The sequence below is a fragment of the Pituophis catenifer genome, unplaced genomic scaffold (assembly GCF_029215685.1).
Source record: "Pituophis catenifer annectens isolate HBS135680 unplaced genomic scaffold, rPitCat1.0.hap2 SCAF_1, whole genome shotgun sequence".
NCBI lineage: Eukaryota > Metazoa > Chordata > Lepidosauria > Squamata > Colubridae > Pituophis > Pituophis catenifer.
Genome location: NW_027256881.1, coordinates 100,422,272 through 100,445,846, shown reverse-complemented (window position 1 = coordinate 100,445,846; position 23,575 = coordinate 100,422,272). Strand labels below are relative to the sequence as shown.

At 39.1% G+C, this 23,575-nt stretch overlaps 1 protein-coding gene across 1 annotated transcript in view; it reads right to left on the bottom strand.

Annotated features, from left to right (window-relative positions):
• The window catches only part of CDK19 (cyclin dependent kinase 19), an 84,755-nt gene continuing 61,180 nt past the window's right edge, over positions 1 to 23,575 (bottom strand). The window contains 7 exon segments of the mRNA XM_070953315.1: positions 1 to 603; positions 3,538 to 3,831; positions 6,759 to 6,837; positions 8,421 to 8,518; positions 13,037 to 13,109; positions 17,907 to 17,976; positions 18,672 to 18,815. Coding sequence (XP_070809416.1) covers positions 472 to 603; positions 3,538 to 3,831; positions 6,759 to 6,837; positions 8,421 to 8,518; positions 13,037 to 13,109; positions 17,907 to 17,976; positions 18,672 to 18,815 — 890 coding nt within the window. The 3' untranslated portion in view covers positions 1 to 471.

Here is a 23,575-nt window from a genome sequence, read left to right as displayed (position 1 = left end):
GGTGCATTATACCTGTATAGCTAAACTGGTCTGCCTAGTAAAAAAATTAACTATATACAAGCTTGAAAAGCCCAGGAGTTCAAGATTCCAAAAATTTAAAATCCTGGTAAAAGGATTTGGAAAAGGTTAGATTTATGGCAATTACTACAACACGAGAAAGGTGCACCAGGAATCCTTCAACAATTCCATAGGCTAAAGAAGTTTAAGTGCTTGGTTCAGATCAGATCGAGTAACCACAATGGAACACATGCGAAAGCAAGCTGAAGGGAAACTTCACAAGAATCTCCTTTATGGCAAAAAAGGATAAAAACTGTCTCTTGTCTTAAAATAATTAGTAAATAAAAAGTTTGCAATTCTAAAATCTGCATCACAATTTGCATTTTTTGGTTCTTCTCATGGTTATGAACTTCATATTGCTGGAGTCCACTCATTGTTAGTTCATTCCTTTCTAACACCCTTTATGAAGTCTCTTTAGTACCGGTGAGATTGGTGGGACGGATGGTACTGAGAACTCTGCTGAGATGATGTTGAATAGCCCATTGTATTCTGGGACTGAGAAGATCCCTGAATGTTGCTTTGGTAACTCAGGCGTGAACTGGAGTGCTACAAAAAAAGCAAAAAAAATAAATAAATGTTTTTATGAAGCAGAACTGTTATCATAAAAGAGGGGGTGGAGGATGGCCATAAAGAATTATTGCAGCAAGCTCCCTCTCATTTCCTTTGGATGGGTTTAAGTAAGGAAATGAGACTGGCATGTCCCTCTTTCCCTGTCTTCCTTACTTCTCCTTTGTCTATGGAATATTTAGCTATTGGTAATAGAGAAAACTTAGGTTGAATAACTAAAAGCCAGATGCTAATATTAATCTAATATACCGTATTTTCCGGCGTATAAGACGACTTTTTAACACATGAAAATCTTCTCAAAAGTCGGGGGTCGTCTTATACGCCGGGTGTCGTTCTCCTGTAACCAGGCAGACCAGCCCGAAAGGCTCTGACGAGCCTTAAATGGCTCTGGCGATCCAAGCTCTGACGATCCCAGCTGAGTTCCCTGCAACTCAGCTGGGATCGCCAGAAACCATGTAAAAGGAAAAAAGTTTTCCCCCTCCAGCTTGCTTACCTCAGCTGCTAGTCGCAACGCTTGCCTTGCTTCGCTTGCCTGAATCCATTCCATCAGCAAGCCACTCCCTGCCTGCAATCAAGCAGGCAGGGAGTTGTGGACTTCAACTCCCAGAATTCCTCAGCCAGCAAAGCAAAGCTGGCTGAGGAATTCTGGGAGTTGAAGTCTACAAGTCTTAAAGTTGCCAAGGTTGGAGACCCCTGTTCTATTGGGTGAGTTTTTTTCCCCTTTGGGATCTTTAAAAAAATAGTCAATTGGGGTTTTTTTAGTTGTTCTTTTTTAGACCTAGCCATTTAAAGTTTAGGAAGTTTTAAATTTAGCTTTCATATAAAAATAAAATAAAAATAAAATAAAATAATATTTGTGCAGCTTTCTGAGATTTAGTGTGTTTCTGTAGTGTTTCACTCTAACTACACAAACACACAAAATCTCACAAAGCTGTATGTGGAATTTTGTGTGTGTAAAGTGTGAAAGTTGGTTTTTTGGACTTTTTGTGGCTGTGTGAGGTTCCTGCTTGTTGCAGGGGCCATTTTGGGTCTAGCACAGCTGCTTTTACATTGTGGGTGAGCCAGTTGTGTTGTGTGTGTATAGAGTGTGAAAGTTTTTGGGGGGGCTTTTTGTGGCTGTGTGAGGTTCCTGCTTGTTGCAGGGGCCATTTTGGGTCTAGCACAGCTGCTTTTACATTGTAGGTGAGCCAGTTGATGTTTTTTAATTTTTATTTGGTGTGCATTGGAAGAGGGGTAGTCTTATATGGCGAGTATAGCCCAAACCCTATATTTTAACAGGAAAAGTTGGGGGTCGTCTTATACGCCCAGTCGTCTTATATGCCGGAAAATACGGTATCTTTAATCTTTGAATCTGAGTTCATAAAACTGGATTTGACAGTGAGGACAAACAAGACACTAGTGAACTTCTCCTTGAAATCTATGTATAACCAGAGCCTCAAATGCTTATCTTCAGGCACAGACTTACATGAAGAGAGTCTAATATTTTAACCATGCTTACTGTTTCCATGCAAACCAGCTAACCAATCATTCTGGATTAAGGTGGGACTACATTCTGAGCTGCACTTTTAAACAGCTAGCTGTCTGAAGCAAAATCATTGTATAAGGCAGAGATGCATATCCATGTGCTGCCTACATTCCCACAAAGTTGAGGAATGACCCCCAAATTTTACCATCCAAAATTTGTTCAAAGTTTAGTGACATTCTATATGTTGTGTGTTTGCAGCATCAATAAACAAGCAAGCATGTTTGTTATGGGGAAAGTTTTCCATTCCATAAAATGCCAATTGGAAAGCTTGTTTGGTATTAGCATGCTTAAATAGAAAACAAATTGACTATGTAACAATTTACATTAAACAAATAAAATAAAGATGGTTTGTCATTGAGAGACACTTTCTCTTAAAGTCGCCCAAAGAGGAAAGTAGCTAGATAAATATAATGAAAACAGCCATGTCTAATTTGCATTTAGAAAATTTAGAAAAGGGGAATGAAGAATGGGATTCATAAAATTCAATGCATAATATAAAGAAACAGCTTGATGCCAGAACTTGATAGGCCTGAATATATGTATTGATACTTCAGTATTAACTTTCTAAAAACCATTTAATGAAAATACATGCACATATACACATGCTATTATTTGTGACAGCTAATATATTTTAATTTTGTGAAAATGAATGTATCAGATGACTGTTGTTGCAGTTACCATGGCCAGATGAAGTCATAAATGTACTAGAGATAATACACAGAGCACAATGGAATAGGCACTAAAGAGTCACAAGAGAATATTATGGCATGTAACTACAGAGATGATTACCATCAACATGTAATGACCAGACCCCTGCACTCAAGATTATGAATTACTTTCCACAAGCATAATTTATTTAATAATAACAATACAACATATTTCCAGTCATTATGCTCCATAGTTAAGAATTATGGAAAATGGTCCAACATCTTTACCAATCAAATGACTGGGCAAGGAAGGATATAGAATTACTGTCTCTTTGATACCTGTAACTACCTGTGAATATTTACAGCACTTTACAATAAACTTTACTTGTGAAACTTCATAGTATTATCAGCAAAAGAAATGCAAAAAGCTTCACCTCACTGAACTGGATCTATTTCTTATAATAAAATGAAGGGTATTGTTTTAATTAACCATAACACCTGTATCTCAAACTTTGAAAACTGTCTTGAGCAAGATTTACCTTGAAAAGTGGCAATTAATTATTTCTTATGCAGGAATACATGCTTTCATTCATACACACATTCATAAATTGAGCAGGGCCCATAAAAACATTCTAGTTCTACGACAAGCCATCCTATGGTGGCGTTTCCTAACTTGTTTCCCCTCAATCCTTGAAAAGCAACCAAAGATGATATAAAGAAGACAGGAAAAAAGGAACATACTTGATAGTCTGAAGGCATGACAGGCCCGCCTGAATTCGTGCCTGAAGGCCCAAGGCGTGGTTTCTTGTTTGGAGGCACCTGGTTGAGGCCGGAGTCCTGGCTGTGCTGGAGACCTGCCCCAGTCCCGCCACCTCCTGTCCCGCCACCCCCCGCAGTTCCATTGGTCTGGGTGCTGTTTTGCTGTTGAGGTGCTGCTTGTGGCTGTGGTTGCTGCGGCTGCTGAGGTGCTGCTTGCTGCTGCTGTTGCTGCTGAGGTCCTGTTTGTTGCTGATGTTGGTTCTGCTGCTGTTGATTCTAGATCGAATCCAAGGGAAGGAGAGAGAGCTGGGATTACCATGAGGTTTAGTCTTAGGGTAGTTCTCAGAGCATTCCTAGAAATGTACACAAGCAGTACACTGGCTCAGTAAGAGTAATATAATGTTTAGAGAGCCTAAGGAACATCTATACTAGGATGAGAAAGGCTAAACTTCACTGAGCCATAAATCTTTTATATAACTGGCTGACCTTCTCTTGCTCATCTGATATCAGATCTCTAATTGAATCAAGAAAGACTCTGTAGACTCCTTAGAAAAATGCACGGTATAACGATAAGCAAGTTTATCGTTTAAATTCTATATTGGACTTCCTCTTTTGGTAGGTGCTTTCCATTTATTCAGCCATTGTTTGAATGTCTTTTAAACATATTACAGTGGCCATCTTTTTTAAAAAATGAGTTCATGTACTGTATATGTGACACTTATGTGCCTCTTAAAATAAAGTAGCTCTTTCATTGCCTCACCAATTTCTACTGACTATTCTATACACACGATAATAGGCTTTGCTTGTCCCTTCCATTTTTGAAACAATGGTATGGTTGAACGTATTCATTTTTAGAGCAAAGACTGCAAATAATGGCTTTTTTAAGATGTATGTTGCTGTGCTTTCTACTTTTGCATTTTTCTTCTTAAAACCATAACACAAAAGTAACAAAAGTAACAGAGAAAAAATAGGAATATAAAATTTCCATAAAATTTGCAAAGACCCTTATCTCAAATCTTGGAATGAGATGGTTACAGCTTAAATGCTTGCCTCTTATACTTCATCTATGACTTTGGTTGATTTATAGTAATTGAAATCCATATTACTCAAAATCTATGGTTCAATATCAGAATTCCTGGAGCCAGTGATGTTATAGAGAAAGGAAAGGAATGAATCTTTCAGTTAATTATAAAAATAGCAGGATATAGAGAGTGACGCTGATTGGGACATAGGTTTTCCAAGTCAGGTCAAAGACAGAGAAAGTACTCCAATTAACACAACAATAAAGAGGACAAAGAAGCAGCAGAAAATTTGGAGTAGTCTGAGGACAAGAAAGGAAGGCAACATAACAACAAACCTTAAGTAAATCTTAAGAGTCAAACTAGATGATTATTCTTTTAACATTTGGTCCCAATGTTTGTAGACTTTTGAGTATAAACTTTCAGCAAAGTAAGTGCAATTAAATGTTGAGGTACAGTAATGGCCAAACAGCCCTTTTAAACAAAAGGCTTTGAAATCACTGTGTCTTTTTCCATGTGTCTCAATGCAATAAAGAATTTTCACTGTGAGATGAAAAAAGGAGAACACAAACCAAATAAAATTCCTCCCATTAATTATACAACTCTGTTATCACTGCCAAGAATTACAATTAAAGCCATGTTTATACTTTTACTATAATAGATGAACCAATATTCAGGAACGATACTGTCCTATGGGAAAAGCCAGCTAGAACTATAATCTGCATTTGTGTATTAGTCAAAGGAATATGATTATGATGTTGCCCCAGGCCAAAATAGCTGATGGAATGTAATTGGTTGAAATTTAACCAGCTGGAGCCATTTGTTAACATCTGCAACAACTAAACTTATTTACAATCTATTTTAGAATTCAGCAGACTTAATGTCACAGAAAGTGGCAAGTCTGAAAACAAAGTGGAGCAAAAACCAGAGGTAAAGATATTGATATCTATATTTATCACTGCATCTATCTCCTAGACTTAAAGCAATTAATAATTAATTTATTGTTGCAGAGAAAATTTTATGGCTACGTCTATGCAGTCACTAGGAATCAAGCTCCACTTAAGGAAAATTCTTTTTCTTAAGTCTTAGAATCAAAACAGGAGTCTTCTTCTTGGTTGTACTAGTCGCAGGGATGTCAAACTGGTGGCTCACGGGCCAGATGCGTCATGTGCAGCCACACCCACCCCAGCTTCACGAAGGGAAAAAACATCACGAAATGTCACGACAGCAACGTGACGCCACAAGTTTGACACACAAGTACTACTAATACTGTTCTCGGCTGCTTTGTATTTTAATTCTTATAATTGTTTTTATTTTATTTTAATTCTGTTTGCTTCCCAGGGTCACTGGTTGAGATAGGAAACCATATGAACTGAATAAATAAACGAATACAAATATATGTCTTACGCATTGTAAGCCGCCCTGAGTCTCCGGAGAAGGGCGGCATATAAATCAAATTAAAAAAAATATATTATTTAATGGGAACAAAAGTAAATATAGCTCATTTACTAGAATATTTCATGTCCTGCAACTTTTATTCTCATTCTTAATAGACTTTTGGCTTGCTTCCACAATTTTGATCTTTGATAGTATGAAGCTCTTCTTGAAGTTTCTAATTTATTTTATTTTTTTCTTTGTTGCCATAGGAACATGGGGCATTGTTGTACATCAACAAGGACTTTCGATCTAAATTACCTATACTGAATAGCAGTAGTTCTTCAGGGTCAAAGGTACTTGGTACCTGAGCCTTTTTAATGAGAGATATCAAGGACTGCACCTGGACTCTTCAGAATGCATGATCTTTTGTCACTGAGCAATATCCTTCCTATATCCTCCTCCTACTCACACAGCATCACTACAAAAAAACCCATCACAATATTTATTGCCAATTGATGACTTTTTTAAGACTATTGGATATATGGGTTTAAGACCTTTTCCCTTTTTTATTCCAGCTATATGTTACTTCCATTATCTAAACTTACTAAAGATTATTCGGTTTTAAACAATCTAATTTCTTGTAATTATCACATATCAACATGCAGCCCTTTTTGAGTATGTCCCATGACATTGCATTACAATCATATTGACCAGAAATTCTGGTCAGAGTAACGGTTGATGTTCTATAAGTTTTCCCCCTCAGAAACATTATTTTTTACTGATGATAACATGGTCTATGAACTATACCTTATCACCCTTTTCCTCGGGTTCATCTTCATTAAGAAACTCTCGTTTGGGGTATGGAATCTGGCAACCAGCAAAAACACTGGAACAGAAGAATACAGTGGAATTGCACCAGTATATGTTAGCTTACAATCTTATATTCATTAAAAAATGTATTAGAGATCATATAAAATTTTGGACATCTCTAGCAGAAATGTGATGAAATGAAGAATATTTGCTTTCATTTTAATATGGTCAATATGTTGTTACACACTGGACATATTCACCATAACTAGTCATGGTGATTTCAGGTTGATTATTTTAGTCTCCTTATCTTAGGCTATTTCATTGTATATGTTAAAAGCAGCTCGGAGTGTCATACCCTCTATGACAACTATGGATCTCTTCCAATTAGAATTTGACTCCACACTTACAACATGTTACACACAGAATTTGATAGGTGGAACTGATGGTGAGGAATCCCATGTGATTCTATTGTCATGGACAAATCACTCTCTCGTCAGTATTAAACTGATGTCTGCCATAAATCTGCAGTGATGGAAGATCTTTTCGAATGTTCCTATAAGTGCTTGATAGATCCATTACAAAAATGTTGACTGTGACAATATCATTAATGCCATGGCAGTTATGTGTAACATAGTCCATGACATGTGTTGGTCACTATTTAATTGAATTGTTTTTGTTGCACCAATTTATTTGCATCAGAAAATATGGGCAGTAAATGAAGAGCAATTCATTATGAAAAAGGCTGATTTTTCCTATTTCCTTCATAAACCATCAACCAAAAACACTAATAATTAGGTATTGGTACCAAGATGGTAGCGCATACCATTTTGTTTATAATCCTCTCAAAATAATATAGAAAGTCTATAATTATTTTTGAGACTATCGCTCAATATCAGTCTTCATTTCAAATCAGTTGAAAAACACTAGGTATGTGTAGCATAAAAGAATTATTGGTTTGAAGTTTCTATCTAATTTAGCATTCATTTCAAAAAGTGTTTCTAACATAATTTTAGCATTACTGATGCTTAAAAAGGATTTAGCAAATAATATTTTCTCCCATCAATAAGCCTTTGTTACCTTACTGAGCAAAACAGATCTAGTGTACTCATCCTTTAGGGTAAAATTCAAGTAATTTACTATGCAGTCCTATCCATGTTTACTCAAAATGAAGTTTCGTATATTAAATGGATTTAATGCCCAGTAAAAGAACATAGAAATTGAAGCAAACTTGCGGGGGGTGGGGGGGAGATCCAGAGAAAAAGCTGATAATAATGTCATGTTGGGCATCTATCACCTCTGCAACATTTCCTCAGAAGCTGCAATTTGTAATGAAATCTTTCACTAGTATTAAGAAATGTTTATAGATGACTGGAGTATATTCCATCTATTTCTACACTCAATTCTGTTTAAATATAAATGTCCCTACTATTGACACTACTTTAAGAATAGAATTCTGGTTATGCCATTTTAAATCCGAGTATGGATCTATTATTATAAAAGAGAAATCTTTTATGTTATAACATGAATATTTCAGAGATATAATCAAACACATATTACGGCTATTTTTTTATTTTTATATAAGTTTAGAGAGCGATTTGGAAAGTAAATTAAGTTATACACCAGTGGAGGAAGGACTACAAAGAACAGAAAAAAACATACTCTGATGTAGGCAATGGGTCTTCCTGGAAGTAAGGATCCTGCAAAGCTTGCTCTGAGGTAATTCTTTTAGTCGGATCCATAGTCAGAAGTTTTTGAAGCTGCAAAAAAGCCAGTTTGTATGAATTTCTCAGTAAAACTCAATGACAGCATTATGTACCCTGTTTTCCCAAAAATAAGACATCCCCGGATAATAAGCCCAATCGGGCTTTTGAGTGCATGGCAATAAGGCCAAGCGCTAATTTCAGGGTTCAAAAAAATATAAGACAGGCTCTTATTTTGGGGGAAACATGGTATTTAGTATTATGACCAATAATATTAAAATAAAACAAATACAAATAAACTTATGGCATTCTATATACAGAAAATATATATCATATAGTTAAAAATATTAGAAAACCTAAAATAGAAAACCTAAAATGTAGAAGTATCCCTTACATTGATCATAGCCCAGCATGAGAAAGGGAAACAATTCTGGCAAGCAATGAGATCTGATCTGATCTGATCTAAGCTTCATTCCATCACACTGGTTCCCCCTCCATAAACATGGAGCTAACAGAAGGCTATTATACTTGTTCTTCCGCTGTAACTGATATTCAGAAATGGAAAGTAAGTTGTTTGGATGAATTTGGCAATAAACGACAGAACCGTATGGAGCATCTGGCTCAGACAAGGAAGCAGAGTAGATAACTGGCCCCAGCCTGTTATTTTCAGCTCAGCCTATGCCACATGGTGTTTTAGGGAGAAACGAAAAGCAAGGCATGCCATTTTAATTTTTTTTAATTTTAAAAGAAGAGATATAAACCTAACAAATTAGTTAATACATGAATTATTAAGTATTATTATTGTCAGTGTAGGTAAAACTTTAAATAATATTAAAAATACTAGGATATTCTGGCCACCAAAAAGAATTTCAGATCTTTTATGCAATATATTTTAGATCTGTACATTTTTTTTTAAAAAAAGTTTTATTGTTTTATTAATACACATTATGACAAACACGTATCATACAACATATAAATATATCCTCTTTTTAACAACTGTTTCTTCGTGGTCTGCTTTCCGCTGTAATTTTTCCCCCTCATGTCTCTCATATTGTTTCATTTCCTTCATTGTCCCTTTTTTGATTGATTACAATATATTTTCTAATCATAATAGCCTTAATTTTATACATTTCTATATATTTGTTTCAGATGCCTGAAAAACCCATTCATGCTTAACTTTTTCCCCCCTTAAAGCAATTAACTAATGTATATACATTATATATATATATAAATATACATATATATATTTGTTGCATACTTATTTTACATTTTATTTTCTCCCCTATTTATGTTATTCTTTATTTCGGCTCTCAAGCCATTTATACCATTTGTTCCAAATTGTATAGTAGTCTGTCTCTTCTTTTTCTCTAATTTCTTTGGTTAATTTGTCCATCTCAGCACATTCTAAAACTTTTTTTATCACTTCTTTATCCGTTGGTGTTTCTTTCTGTTTCCATTTTTGTGCGTATATTATTTGAGCTGCTGTTATGATGTGTAAAATCAGATATTTTATTTCTTTGGTATATGTTCTCGTAAATATTCCTAATAGAAATGTTTCTGGTTTTCTTTCTATTGTTTGCTCTGTTATTTTTTCTAACCATTTTTTTATATTTGTTCAGAATTTTTTTGCCGCTGGGCATGTCCACCATAGATGGTAATAGGTTCCATGAGTTTTCTTATACTTCCAACATATTGGATCATTATTTGGGAACATCTTTGCGATTCTTGTTGGTGGTAAATGCCATCTTTTTTTTTTTAAATTTGATTTATATGCCGCCCTTCTCCGGAGACTCAGGGCGGCTTACAATGCGTTAAGCAATAGCCTTCATACTTTTGTATATTTATACAAAGTCAGCTTATTGTCCCCACAAACTGGGTCCTCAATTTACCTACCTTAGAAAGGATAGAAGGCTGAGTCAGCCTGGTGAGTCAGCCTGAGCCTGGTGAGATTCGAACTTACAGTAATTGCAGAGAACTGGTGTTAATCACAATGCTATCAGTCTGCTGAGCCACCAGGCCCGTGGCTCACATCTTCAACTGGCTTTCCTTGTATGCCGCTGATAATGTTAATTTTGAATTTACTTGCCAAATGGCAAGTAAATTATACAATCTATTGTATAATTAAAGTTCTGTGCTCATTTAATCATTGAATCTTTCACTATCTCCTCTTCCATTTTATAATTTAGTAAAAAATTATATATCTTGCTAATTAATTTTTCACCTGTACCTAATATAATTTTGTCTAATTCGTGCGGTTCTCTTTGTATTTCATATGTGTTTGTGTCTTCTTTATGTTTGGATTGAATTTGTATATATATCCACCAATCTATATTTCTGTTCAAATCCGATTCCAGTTCTTGTTTTGATTTCAGTTTTCCTTGTTGAGCTATTAGGTCTTTGTATCTTATTATTTTATTTAATTCTGTTAAATGTGGGTGTTTAAATATTTCTGTCGGTGAAAGCCAACTTGGTATTTTTGTGTAGTGTTGTTTTTTAATTTTCAGCCAAATTTATAATAATGCATTTCTTATTATATGTCTCTTAAAGTAACTATGTATTTTATATTTTCCATCCCAGAGGCAAGCATGCCATCCTACTTGTAGATCGTGACCTTCTATCGCTAATATTCTCTTATTTCTTAGTTCTATCCATCCTTTAACCATGTTATGCCAGCAGCTTGGTAGCATTCTGGGAGTGCTACTCACCCTCTGTCTTTTGTATCCTGTAGAGATTTAAGTTTAATTCTTGGTCGCTTTCTCTGCCATACAAATTTGGTAATTATTTTATTTAATGTTTCAAAAAACTTTTTTTCCAATTTTATTGGTATAATCTGAAAAAGGAATAGTAGTTTTGGTAGAATATTCATTTTAATGGTGGCAATCCTTCCCAATAATGATATCTGCAAGTTTTTCCAACTATCCAAGTCCTTTTTAATCTGTAATACTATTTTGTCATAACTATCCTCTTTGATTGAGGAACCTCTTGCCGTTAACCAGATCCCTAGATACTTTATTTTCTTGATTACTTGAATTTGAGTCTTGATTTCCAAATCTTTTTCCTGTTTCTTAGTAAGGTTTTTGGTTATTAGTTTTGATTTGTTTTTATTGATCTTAAGTCTCGCTACCTCTCCAAATTCTTCTAATTTCTTAATTAATTTTGGTCCTGATTCTAGCGGTTCTTCTACTATTAACACTATCTCATTGGCAAAAGCCTGAACCTTATATTCTTCATTCTTTATTCTTAGACCTTTTATTTCTTGATCCTGTCTAACATTTTTCAGGAGCATCTCCAACGTTAATATATACAAAAGTAGAGATAGTGGGCATCCCGGTTTTACCCCTTTTGTTATACTGAATTGTTCTGTTGTATCGTCGTTCATGATTACTCTTGCTGTTTGTTTTGTATAAATTTTCCCTATCATTTTTTTCAAATTTTGTCCCGAATTGCATAAATGTTAGTTGTTCCATTAAAAATTTCCAATTCAGATTGTCAAATGCCTTTTGGGCATCAAGGAAAACCAGTGAAGCTTGTTTTTCCAGGTGTGCTTCGTAGAATTCTAATGTGTTTATTATTATTCTCATGTTGTTTTTAATTTGTCACCCAGGAAGGAATCCATTTTGATCTGGGTGTAAATAGTTATTCAAAATTTTTTTAATTCTTTCAGTTATAATTGCTGCAAATATCTTGTAGTCTGTGTTTAATAAAGAGATTAGTCTGTAATTCTGTATTAAATGCTGATCTGTATCCTCTTTATAAATAATGGTTATTATCGCTTCTGTCCAAGTTTTCGGGATTTTTGCTTTTCCCAGAGCATCATTATATAATTCTAACATTATTTCTCCCAATATTTCCTGTCAATTTTTATATAATTCCTGGTATCTGGTATCCCATCCGGAACAGGTGTTTTGTTATTTTTTAGTTTTTTCAGTGCCAATTTTATTTCCAATTTAGTTATTGGTCTATTTATTTTTATTTTTTATTTTTTTTATTTTATTTCCAATTTATATACCGCCCTTCTCCCTGAGGACTCAGGGCGGTGTACAGCCAGAATTAAGAACATGAAATACAAATATTAAAAAACAATTAAAATATATATAAATTTGGCCCAAAAATTAAAAATCACAAACCAATTAAAACATTTAAAAATTTCTTCTTAAGCCAGCCCGGCTTGCTGGAAAAAGTGGGTTTTAAGGGCACGGCGGAAGGCACTGAGGTCTTGGATTTAGATTTTCTCTTTGTTCTTCTGTGATTTTATTCATTTCTGATCCTTCTATATATTGTTTAATTTTTTCTTTCTCTATTTCTTCCTGGTGATATAAATTTGAGAAGAATGTTTACATAGATCTGTACATTTTAAACCTCATTTTCTGCCAGAATATAGTAAAGGTGACATCTTATATATCCTTTCAGCGTCTCTGAATGGGGCTTACTTCTGATTAGAAATGTAAAGGATCGCACTGTTAACTTTACAAAACAAAAGATTACTTCAGCAGCAACAAAGTTTTCTTCTACAGCTATTTGATACTAAGAGTGTAACTTACTTAAAAAGAAAAATAAAGCTTCTCTGTCACTTACCAAAAGGAATACTTTGCTATCAGGCTTGACTTTGTGTTTTTCCATGTATTTGAGGAGGCTACTATTGGCATATCTGAAAAAAGAAACAAAGAATGAAATCAAAAGAATAAGGTAGCATCAAAATAAAAAAAAAGTTTTACTATATGTTAATTACATTTCACAAGATTTTATTTCCTGATTCATACAATAAACCACATACAGATAGCAGTGGCACTTTTTCATTTCATTTCATTTCATTTATTCGAATTTCTATACCGCCCTTCTCCTTTCGGACTCAGGGCGGTGAACAGCCAGATAAAAAACATCTATACAAACATCACAGTTAAAAATAAAGTTAAAATAATTTATAAATTTGGCCCATAATTTAAAACTTGTCAATTAAAATAAATATTAAATTTTTTAAAACTAACCCTAAAATCAGGACAGACCGGCTAGCTGGAAAAAATAAGTTTTTAGGGCCCGACGAAAAATCCGGAGGTCGGAGATCACTCGTATCTCTGGGGGTAGATTGTTCCATAGGGTAGGTGCCACCACAGAGAAGGCTCTCCTCCTGGGGGTCGTCAGCCGGCATTGTCTGGCCGATGGCACCCTGAGGAGGCCCTCTCTGTGGGAGCGAACCGGCCGGTGGGAGGCTATTGGTGGCAGAAGGCGGTCTCGTAAGTACCCTGGCCCTAAGCCATGGAGCGCTTTAAAGGTGATCACCAACACCTTGAAGCGCACCCGGAAGTCCACCGGAAGCCAATGCAGCTCGCGCAGGAGAGGAGTCACATGGGAGCGCCCCGTTGCTCCCATAATCCCCCGCGCAGCCGCATTCTGCACCAGTTGGAGCCTCCGGGTGTACCCCAAGGGGAGCCCCATGTAGAGAGCGTTACAATAGTCCAGACGAGAAGTGACGAGTGCTTGAGTGACCATGCGTAGGGAGTCCCGGTCCAGAAAGAGGCGCAACTGGCATATCAGGCGAACCTGACAAAAAGCCCCCCTGGCCACGGCTGTCATATGCCCTTCTAAAGACAGCCGCGCATCCAGGAGGACACCCAAGTTGCGGGCCCTCTCCGTGGGGGCCAATGATTCGCCCCCAATAACCAGCGATGGCGTCAGCTGGCTATACCGGGACGCCGGCAGCCACAGCCACTCGGTCTTGGAAGGGTTGAGTCGAAGCCCATCCAGACCCGCACGGCCTCCAGGCACTGGGACATCACTTCCAAGGCATCATTGGGATGGTCTGGGGTGGAAATGTACAGCTGAGTATCATCAGCGTACTGATGGAACTCCACCCCAAAACCACGGATGATCTCACCCAGCGGCTTCACATAAATGTTGAACAGGAGGGGCGAGAGGACCGACCCTTGCGGCACCCCACAAACAAGGCGCCTTGGGGTCGACCGCTGCCCCCCTGTCAACACAGATTGCGACCGGTCGGAGAGATAGGAGGAGAACCACCGCAGAACGGTGCCCCCCACTCCCAGTCCCTCCAGCCGGCGCAACATGATACCATGGTCGATGGTATCAAAAGCCGCTGAGAGGTCTAATAGGACCAGGATAGTGGAATAACCCCTATCCTGGGCCCTCCAGAGATCATCCACCAACGCGACCAATGCCGTTTCCATGCTGTACCCAGGTCTGAAGCCGGACTGGAGCGGATCCAGATAGACAGCTTCATCCAGGTACTGGGGAAGCTGTCGCGCCACCACACTCTCAACAACCTTCGCAATAAAGCGAAGGTTGGAGACTGGACGATAGTTAGCCAAAATAGCCAGATCCAGGGATGGCTTCTTGAGGAGAGGCCTCACCACCGCCTCTTTCAAGGCGGCCGGCAGGACACCCTCGCTCAAAGGAGCGTTAATAATCCCCTGGAGCCAGCCTCGTGTAACCTCCCGGGAAGCCAGCACCAATCAGGAGGGACACGGGTCCAATAAACATGTGGTTGCGTTCAGTCATCCCAAGATCCTGTCCACGTCCTCGGGAGCCACAGGATCGAACTCCTCCCAGATAACACTCTCAAGGCCTGCCTCAGTCATCTCATCTGAACTAACCCAGTCGGCGGCCAAGTCTTCCCGAATCTGAGTTATTTTATCATCCAGATACTGTACAAAATCCTCAGCTCGGCCCTGCAAAGGGTCCTCCCGCGCTCCCAGATGGAGGAGGGAGCGGGTCACCCTAAACAGGGCGGCTGGGCGGTTATCTGATGACGCGATAAGAGCGGCAAAATAGCTAGATTTCGCCGCTTTTATCGCCACTAGGTAGGTCTTAATATGAGACCTTACCAGTGTCAAGTCAGACTCGGAACGACTGGCCCTCCAACCGCTCTCTAGGCGTCTTTTCCGGCGCTTCATCTCCCTCAGCTCCTCGGAAAACCAAGGGGCTAAGTGAGTTCGGCGCCGGGTCAGAGGCCGCAAAGGCACGACCCGGTCCAAAGCCCCGGCAGCCGCCCTATCCCAGGCGGCCACCAGGTCATCAGCCGAGTCATGAGCTAGAGTCTCAGGAAATGGCCCAAGCTCCATCTGGAACCTATCAGGGTCCATCAGGCGCCTGGGGCGGAACCACCTGGTCGGTTCCGCCTCCCTGCGACGGGGTACGGCGGTCAGAAAATCAAGTCGAAGGAGCGAGTGGTCAGACCATGACAAGGGTTCAATATCTACATCCCCTATATCAAGGCCACTCAACCACTGACCAGAGATAAAAACTAAGTCCAGAGTGTGTCCCCCCATATGAGTAGGGCTGTGAATTACTTGGGTCAGGTCCATGGCCGTCATGGAAGCCATGAACTCCCGAGCTACCTCAGATGTTTCACCGATGGATGGCAGGTTGAAATCCCCCATGACCACAAGTCTGGGGGTATCAGCTGCCACCTCGGCTATAACATTGAGGAGCTCGGGCAGGGTCGTTGCCACGTGGCAGGGAGCCAGATACGTGATCAACAGACCCATCTGCGCCCCACGACCCCACTTCACAAAAAGGGACTTACATCCGGCTATCTGAGGTACAGTGGTCTCCCTCGGATCAAGACCTTCTTTTAGAATGACCGCCACCCCCCCCGCCCCTGCCCTGAGCTCTCGGCTGATGAAATGCACGGAAGCCTGATGGGCACATCTCCATGAGGGGAACTCCCCCCTCATGGCCCAACCAGGTCTCTGTGATACCTGCCAGGTCCGCTCCCCCCCCAGAATAAGATCACAAATGAGGGGGGCTTTATTTACCACGGACCTGGCATTACATAACATCAGCCGGAGACTCGGGCGCTGAGACTCTAAGCAGCCTGGGGAACGGGAAGAGCTAAGGGGACCGGGGCACGCAATCGCTCGGAGATAGCGAGCACGTGCCCCCACCACATGATATGGCCCCCTGCTCCCGCCATACCTGCCCCTCCCACTCAGCGTGTTAATAGAGAAGCCCTCACTAGAGGGCATTCTAACAGTCCCCTTTCCCCCAGAGTCCGCACCCCCTACGGCACCATTAATAGCAACCGGACTGGTCTGCAACCCCCGTGGGTTTTCCCCCAAACCCACATAACCTCCCCCACCCTCAGCACCCCTTAAAAGTCTATTTAAAAAAGTCTTTAAAAAACCCCTCAATCCCCTTTTTGCGACATGCCACCTCTCGGGGTCCCAAGATCTGTCATTAAGGTGGGCCCTCGATAACATAGAGGGCCAGGCCTGTGAGAGGGGGGAATCTCGCAGCGCAAGAAGCTTTGCCCTAGAATACATTTTAACACTAGAGTGATAATACAGGTTTGGCCTAGACATGGCCTAGGGGTTTCTAATGATGGTTTCAGATGTCCAGGAAGCAAGACTAAGTTAATTGGAAGAGTCACCATTACCCTCTCACGGTAATGGGTAGGAGTCCTCACATTCAGTCCAGCTGAGGGAAACCATCCAACCACCCTCTCACGGTGGTTGGCCATCCTAATCAAGGCAAGATGGGAAAAGTAGCTGAAGGGACAACCTGTATATCAAATGATAATAATCTAACTGAGACATAGAAAGCATTTGTATTTTAAGCCTGTTTTTATTGTTTTTATTGTTTGGCTGTGCACCGCCCTGAGTCCTTCGGGAATAGGGCGGTATAGAAATCTAATAAAATAAAATAAATAAATAATAAGAAGGTATTTTAAAATAAAATCCTTGCTTACTGATGCCTTGCTCAGCAACCATTTGAAGTTACAACAGCACTAAAAAGGAAATGTATAAGTGGTCCTTGAACATGTGACTATTGCAGCAACCCTGCAATTGTGTGATCACAATTTGGGCACTTGGTAACTGGTGCACACATATGATGGTTGCAGCATCCTACAAACATGAGATTGCTATTTCCAATCTTCAAAGCTGGCATTAAACAAGCAGCCAATGGGAAAGCTGGCAGGAAGTGAAAGTCATGGTTACGGCACACATGCTTAACTGACATTATAAGCTGAGCATGGTAATGTGATGTTTTACTTTATATGATTGTGTTGCTTAGTTGCCAGTCTCAATTGCAGTTGGTAAGTGCATGTATAATAGCCACAACTCATGATTTAGAATTATGTATTGTAATAAAAGTCTCAATATGACGTACTCCCCCTTTCTATAAGGAAATGATAATTGAGATTTCACATACTATCTAAATTAAATTAGTTTCTTGGTCATGCTGAATTTATCCCATTTTCTTCCATTTAAGTTTGACAAATGTGTTTCTGAAATTCATATCCCAAAAAAGAAGAATTTGTTACAAACAATTATCCTTTCATGAAAAGAAAGATAGAGAAGGATGAAACTTTATGTCCAAATCTACATCATGCTTCTTTTTACTACCAAACCTCCCAAATAAAAATAATAAAAACTATATACCGATAATTATATATTTAAAATATAATGACCAGAAATATATAACTTACGTTGTTCTTCTAAAATCTTTTTGAAGTGTAGGATATTCTGGCATTTTCCTAATGTCTTCCCAGTCTTTATCTTTGTAAAGTAAAAATTTGGAAAATGTTAAAGTAGCACAAGGTAAGCTACTGGAAACAGTCTACTCCAGAGGTCTTCAAACTTGGCAGCTTTAAGACTTGTGGACTTCAACTCCCAGAATTCTCCAGCCAGCTTAAAGTCTTAAAACTGCCAAGTTTGAAGATCTCTGGTCTACTCTATATTCTACAGTAACTCGACTTACAACCATTCAAAGTTACCACGGCATTGAAAAAAGTGACTTATGACAGTTTTTCACACTTACAACTATTGCAGCATCCCCATGATTATCTGATAAAAACCCAGATGCTTGGCAACTGGGATGTGTTTATGATGGATGCAGTGTCCCTGGGTCATGTGACCTTCTGACAAGCAAAGTCAATGGGGAAGCCAGATGCACTTAACAACTGCATTACTAACTCAACAACTGCAGTGATTCACTTAATAACTGTGACAAGAAAGCTCATAAAATGGGACAAAACTCATTTAACAACTGTCTTGTTTAGCCATGGAAATTTTGGGCTCAGTTGTGATCTTAGGTCGAGGGCTACCTGTTCAAGCACATGAATTTGCTGACCAAAAGCCAAATTGATAAAATTGTATTTGAATGGAATACATGCATATGAAGAAAAATCTATTCATTGAAAACAATCCAGATCAAAGATTTCTTATAATGTTTTAAGGGTCACTGAATTTACCTGCAGGAAATCCCATGACGCTAAATATGCGATCAAGCTGATCGTGATGAAAAGGATTGCTTGTTTTGATGTCTTCCTGACGACAGTGAAATATAGGTTCTGAAGTCAATAACTCAGCAAATATACAGCCAATAGCCCATATATCTAGGAAACAAAATAAGATACAAAATCTAAACAGCTTTTTAGAAAATAAAATACTACGTTTAACTATTTGTCATAGTAGGTGTATAACAGTCAGACAAAAAAATAAAATAAAATGAAATAGTGATATAACAAGATGAACAAACCATGCATAAATTTCACTTGAAAACCTACTTCAAATGAGTAAAGGTATTACCATATGTTTATTTAAAAAATTGTATTTATTACAGCTCCCTTGGCATGAAAGAGAGTAGGCAGAATAGAATAGAATAAAATAAAATAGACAAAAATGCTATTTAGTGCCCATCCTATTTCATTTACAGTAATCAACCTCCTGCATCATTTTAGATGAAACAATCCTGTTTGGAGACTGAACCATCTCAAGAACACCACAAACTGCTTCCAATTTTCCCAGAATGGCATAAGTCTAGGAAAGGTTCATAGCTCAGAAGGAAACAGTAAGTTCTACTCCTGCCTCAATAAATTTTGCACATCCTCCCCAAGGATCTGCTGATACAGTTCTACAGAGGATTTATTGAATCTGTCATTTGTACCTCAATAACCATCTGGTTTGGCACAGCAACCATACAGGACAGGTACAGACTTCAAAGGATAGTTAGGACTGTAGAAAAAAAAATCACCACCAGTCTGCCTTCCATTGAAGATCTGTATTCTGCAAAACTAGAAAGAGGGCTGGGAAAATATCTACAGACCCCTTGCATCCTGGACATAATCTATTTCCACTTCTCCCCTCAGGATGCCACTATAGAGCATTGCATGCCAAAGCAACTAGACACAAAGATAGTTGAGGGTGGAGGTTCGTTCTCTGAGCTTACCGGGCTAGGTAACATCTTCAGTGGAATTTAGGGGATATCAATGTTCAGCTGATGACACCCAGCTGTACATCTCCACCCCAGGCCACCCCAATGATGCCCTTGAAGTGATGTCCCAGTGCCTGGAGGCCGTGCGGGCCTGGATGGGGAGAAACAGGCTCCGACTCAACCCCTCCAAGACCGAGTGGCTGTGGCTTCCGGCGTCCCGATATAGCCAGCTGATACCACCGCTGGCTATTGGGGGTGAATCACTCGCCCCCACGGAGAGGGCTCGTAACTTGGGCGTCCTCCTGGACGCACGGCTGTCTTTAGAAGATCATTTGACGGCCGTGGCCAGGGGGGCTTTTTATCAGGTTCGCCTGATACGCCAGTTGCGTCCCTTTCTAGATCAGGACTCCCTACACACAGTCACTCAGGCACTCGTCACTTCCCGCCTGGACTACTGCAACGCTCTCTACATGGGGCTCCCCCTGGGGTGCACCCGGAGGCTCCAGCTGGTCCAGAACGCGGCCGCGCGGGGGATTATGGGGGCGACGAGGCGCTCCCATGTGACACCTCTCCTGCGCGAGCTGCACTGGCTCCCGGTGGTCTTCCGGGTGCGCTTCAAGGTGTTGGTGACCACCTTTAAAGCGCTCCATGGCTCAGAGCCGGGGTATTTACGAGACCGCCTTCTGCCACCAATAGCCTCCCACCGGCCAGTACGCTCACACAGAGTGGGCCTCCTCAGGGTGCCGTCCGCCAGACAATGTCGGCTGGTGACCCCCAGGGGGAGAGCCTTCTCTGTGGCGGCGCCCACCCTCTGGAACAACCTCCCCCCAGAGATACGTACAATAACAGACCTCCGGATTTTTTGTCGGGTCCTGAAAACCCATTTATTTCAACTAGCTGGGCTGGCTTGAGTTAAATTTTAAACTGATTTTAAATTGGAATTGTTTTAATTACGGCCAAAATATTTAATTATTTTAAACAGTTTTTAGATTTTGTATGTCTTGTTTTTACTTTGGCTGTTCACCGCCCTGAGTCCTATATTGGAGAAGGGCGGTATAGAAATTTAAACAAACAAACAAACAAACAAATAAATAAATAAATAAATAAATAAATAAATAAGTGTTCTTCTACTTATAAGGGCTTTGTGTGGACAGTAGGTCTTGTGATGGTGAGGTCACGTCTGGTGACCAGGTGTACAGTATGTATAGGGTCTTGTGATAGGTCTTTTTGATGTGTCTTGTGATGGGTCAGGTGTGAGTTGTGTCAAGTGATATATCATTTCTCATCTTTTCTCATCTTTCCTACTATCTTCTCCTATTGGTTTCTTATGATTTATGATCTATGACCTATTACTTGCTGTTTATATCTACACTGTGACTTTATGCACTGGAGACAAATTCTTTGTGTGTCCAATCACACTTGGCCAATAAAGAATTGAATTCTGTTGTGTTGTGTTGTATGGTGTTGTGGTTCTGTTCTGTCCTGTCCTGTCCTGTCCTGTCCTGTCCTGTCCTGTCCTGTCCTGTCCTATCCTATCCATCATTTTGTGGTAATGAATTCCAAAGGTTAGTTATGCACTTTACTTCTTTTACCTCTTCTCCTTCCAGGCAGCTGCAGCAAAGGATTCCTGGTCCCAATATTTTAAGAGAGAAATTTCCCCCCAATTGTTTTCTCCATGCCGTGCATGATATTATGCATGAATATATAAAATTCTAGTTGTTTTTATCCCAGAGAAAGTGTTTGCATGCCTTGATCATTTTAGTTGGCTTTTTCTGTACATTTTCCAGCACTTTTTTCATGGGATGTCTGCATAATATTCCAGATGTGAGCACAACATTCCTTGTAATTTTTACTGTTATTAGAAACATTTATTTTTAATGGATTTACTGGTTTTTAATAGTGTAAGCCGCCTCAAGTCACCTGAAAGTGAAATGGATGGCAAACTAATCTAACAAATAAATAAATAAGCAAACAAAGATGTGTACAAAGAGATTACAAAGTTAGGAGTTTTACTTGCAATCTCTTTCCTAAAGATCCTTAGTATACAATTTGCCTTTTTCATAGCTGTTACCCAACCTCTTTACTGAGTTGTGGCCTGAAGATACTTTTCTTAGTTATAGGCAATTCAGACCACATCAGTGGACTGTATGTTCAGACAAGAGTTTTGGCATTGTGCATTGCCTTACATTTAATTAAATTGACTCTATCTGTTATGTGGGTGACCATTCACCCCAGTTTAAAGAGATCCTTCAGAATCTTATCACAATCACACTTTCAATTTGCTGCTCTGAATTGTTTGATATCATCCACAAACTTAGCCAGCTTTTTATCTGGAGTCTGTGGCAAGACAGAGCTAAGCATCTTTTAGCTAGAGATGATAGATGGTGTCAAACTGTGAACAGAAATCTCTAGGGAATCAACAGGAGCTAAGAGAAAGGACTTCCAAAGATTTAATTTAAGGTTGCAATCTATGAGAATCATGTTAGGAATTAGTCAGGACATCTAGCCAGAAAAGCAAACCAGGAAAATAAAATGCATTTATTTTACTAGGAAAATCTAATACCTTTTTTAAAAATAAAATCTAGCAGGACTGTTCCCAACTAGTCACAATTTATATCAATTGCAAAGAAGAAAAAAGTCCTTATACAGTATCCACCTCCTGGGTAATGAATAGCTTGAAGACTTCCTATGAAGTCAGTTTACATAAATGGGCTAGAATAATGGATTAAGAATATGATACTTTGAAATCCCATGCATTCCCACAATGGGTCTCGAAAACCAACTTTGATGATTCTGTCAATTCTCCCTACAACACTTTGGCACAGCCAACTATGAATGCTACCAGTCATGTTACTCTAGGAAAATCCCCTTCTATTGCTGGTTTACCAAGATGCAAGTGATAACCCTTTTCTTTTAGAGGCCTGGAGATCTGTGCTAACAGTTAGATTCCTTTCCTAGAATGAGACTCTCTGGCTCATTAAGAACTTTCCATTTTTCTTATATCTAGGTTCAAGATTTAGAAGAAAGTTTGAAATTAAAAAAAAGAAACAGTTACTTTTTGAAAGGAATGAGCTAGGAAACTGCTCCATCAGATTCAGGATCTCAACAAATGCACAAACTTCAAAACAGATTCACATAACCTAGATCTCAGCCCATAAAACAAAACCCCACGTAGCTGTTGAGCCTAAAGGTACAAAAACCATGTGGAGTTCAGAAGGTTTAATGCTACCTAATGGTAAAAACACCTGCCTTTTGCACATAAATTGAACTCTTCCTCCCTCACCTGCTTCTCACAAGAGCAGAAACTATATTACAATTAGTTTTGCTAGTGTTAGCTTGCTGTCCAACTTCACTAATTTCCAGCTTGGTAACTGCTGGCTGGAGGCTTTGCTCTGAACTTGTCTTCAGCCAGCCTTAATGGGGGAAAAATACTGAAGACAAAAGCAAAGACAAAATGGAGGTTGTCTTTTCCATTTTTAAAACCCATAGGGAATATTGACTCTCTTGATTGGTTTCTCGGCCTCTGATTTTTCTGGGCTTCAATTGTTTCTGCCCATTATCTAGATGGACAGGTCCACTAACATGTTTTTTTTAATCTTTCTATGTCTGGATCTCATGAAATAGAAGAGCTGCACATTCACTACAGCTAATACACGTGGGGTGGCGACATAGGAGAAATCAGACTGCATACCAGCATCATTGGTATGAGAAAAAAAATCTAATTTTAAAACTCTGGAAGGACAAATTAAGTTGCTAAATTGGATACTGGAAGACTATATTTTTTTGAAACGATACATTTTCCATGTGCCAGCTCAACTAAGTACAAGTAAAAGGAATTCAATGAACCAATAAACTGAATGAAGGGTTTAAATCTCACTTCTCTCTAACAATTCAAGGCTGTTTATACGAAGTTTCCTCTAATTTCATCTTCACAACAGTATC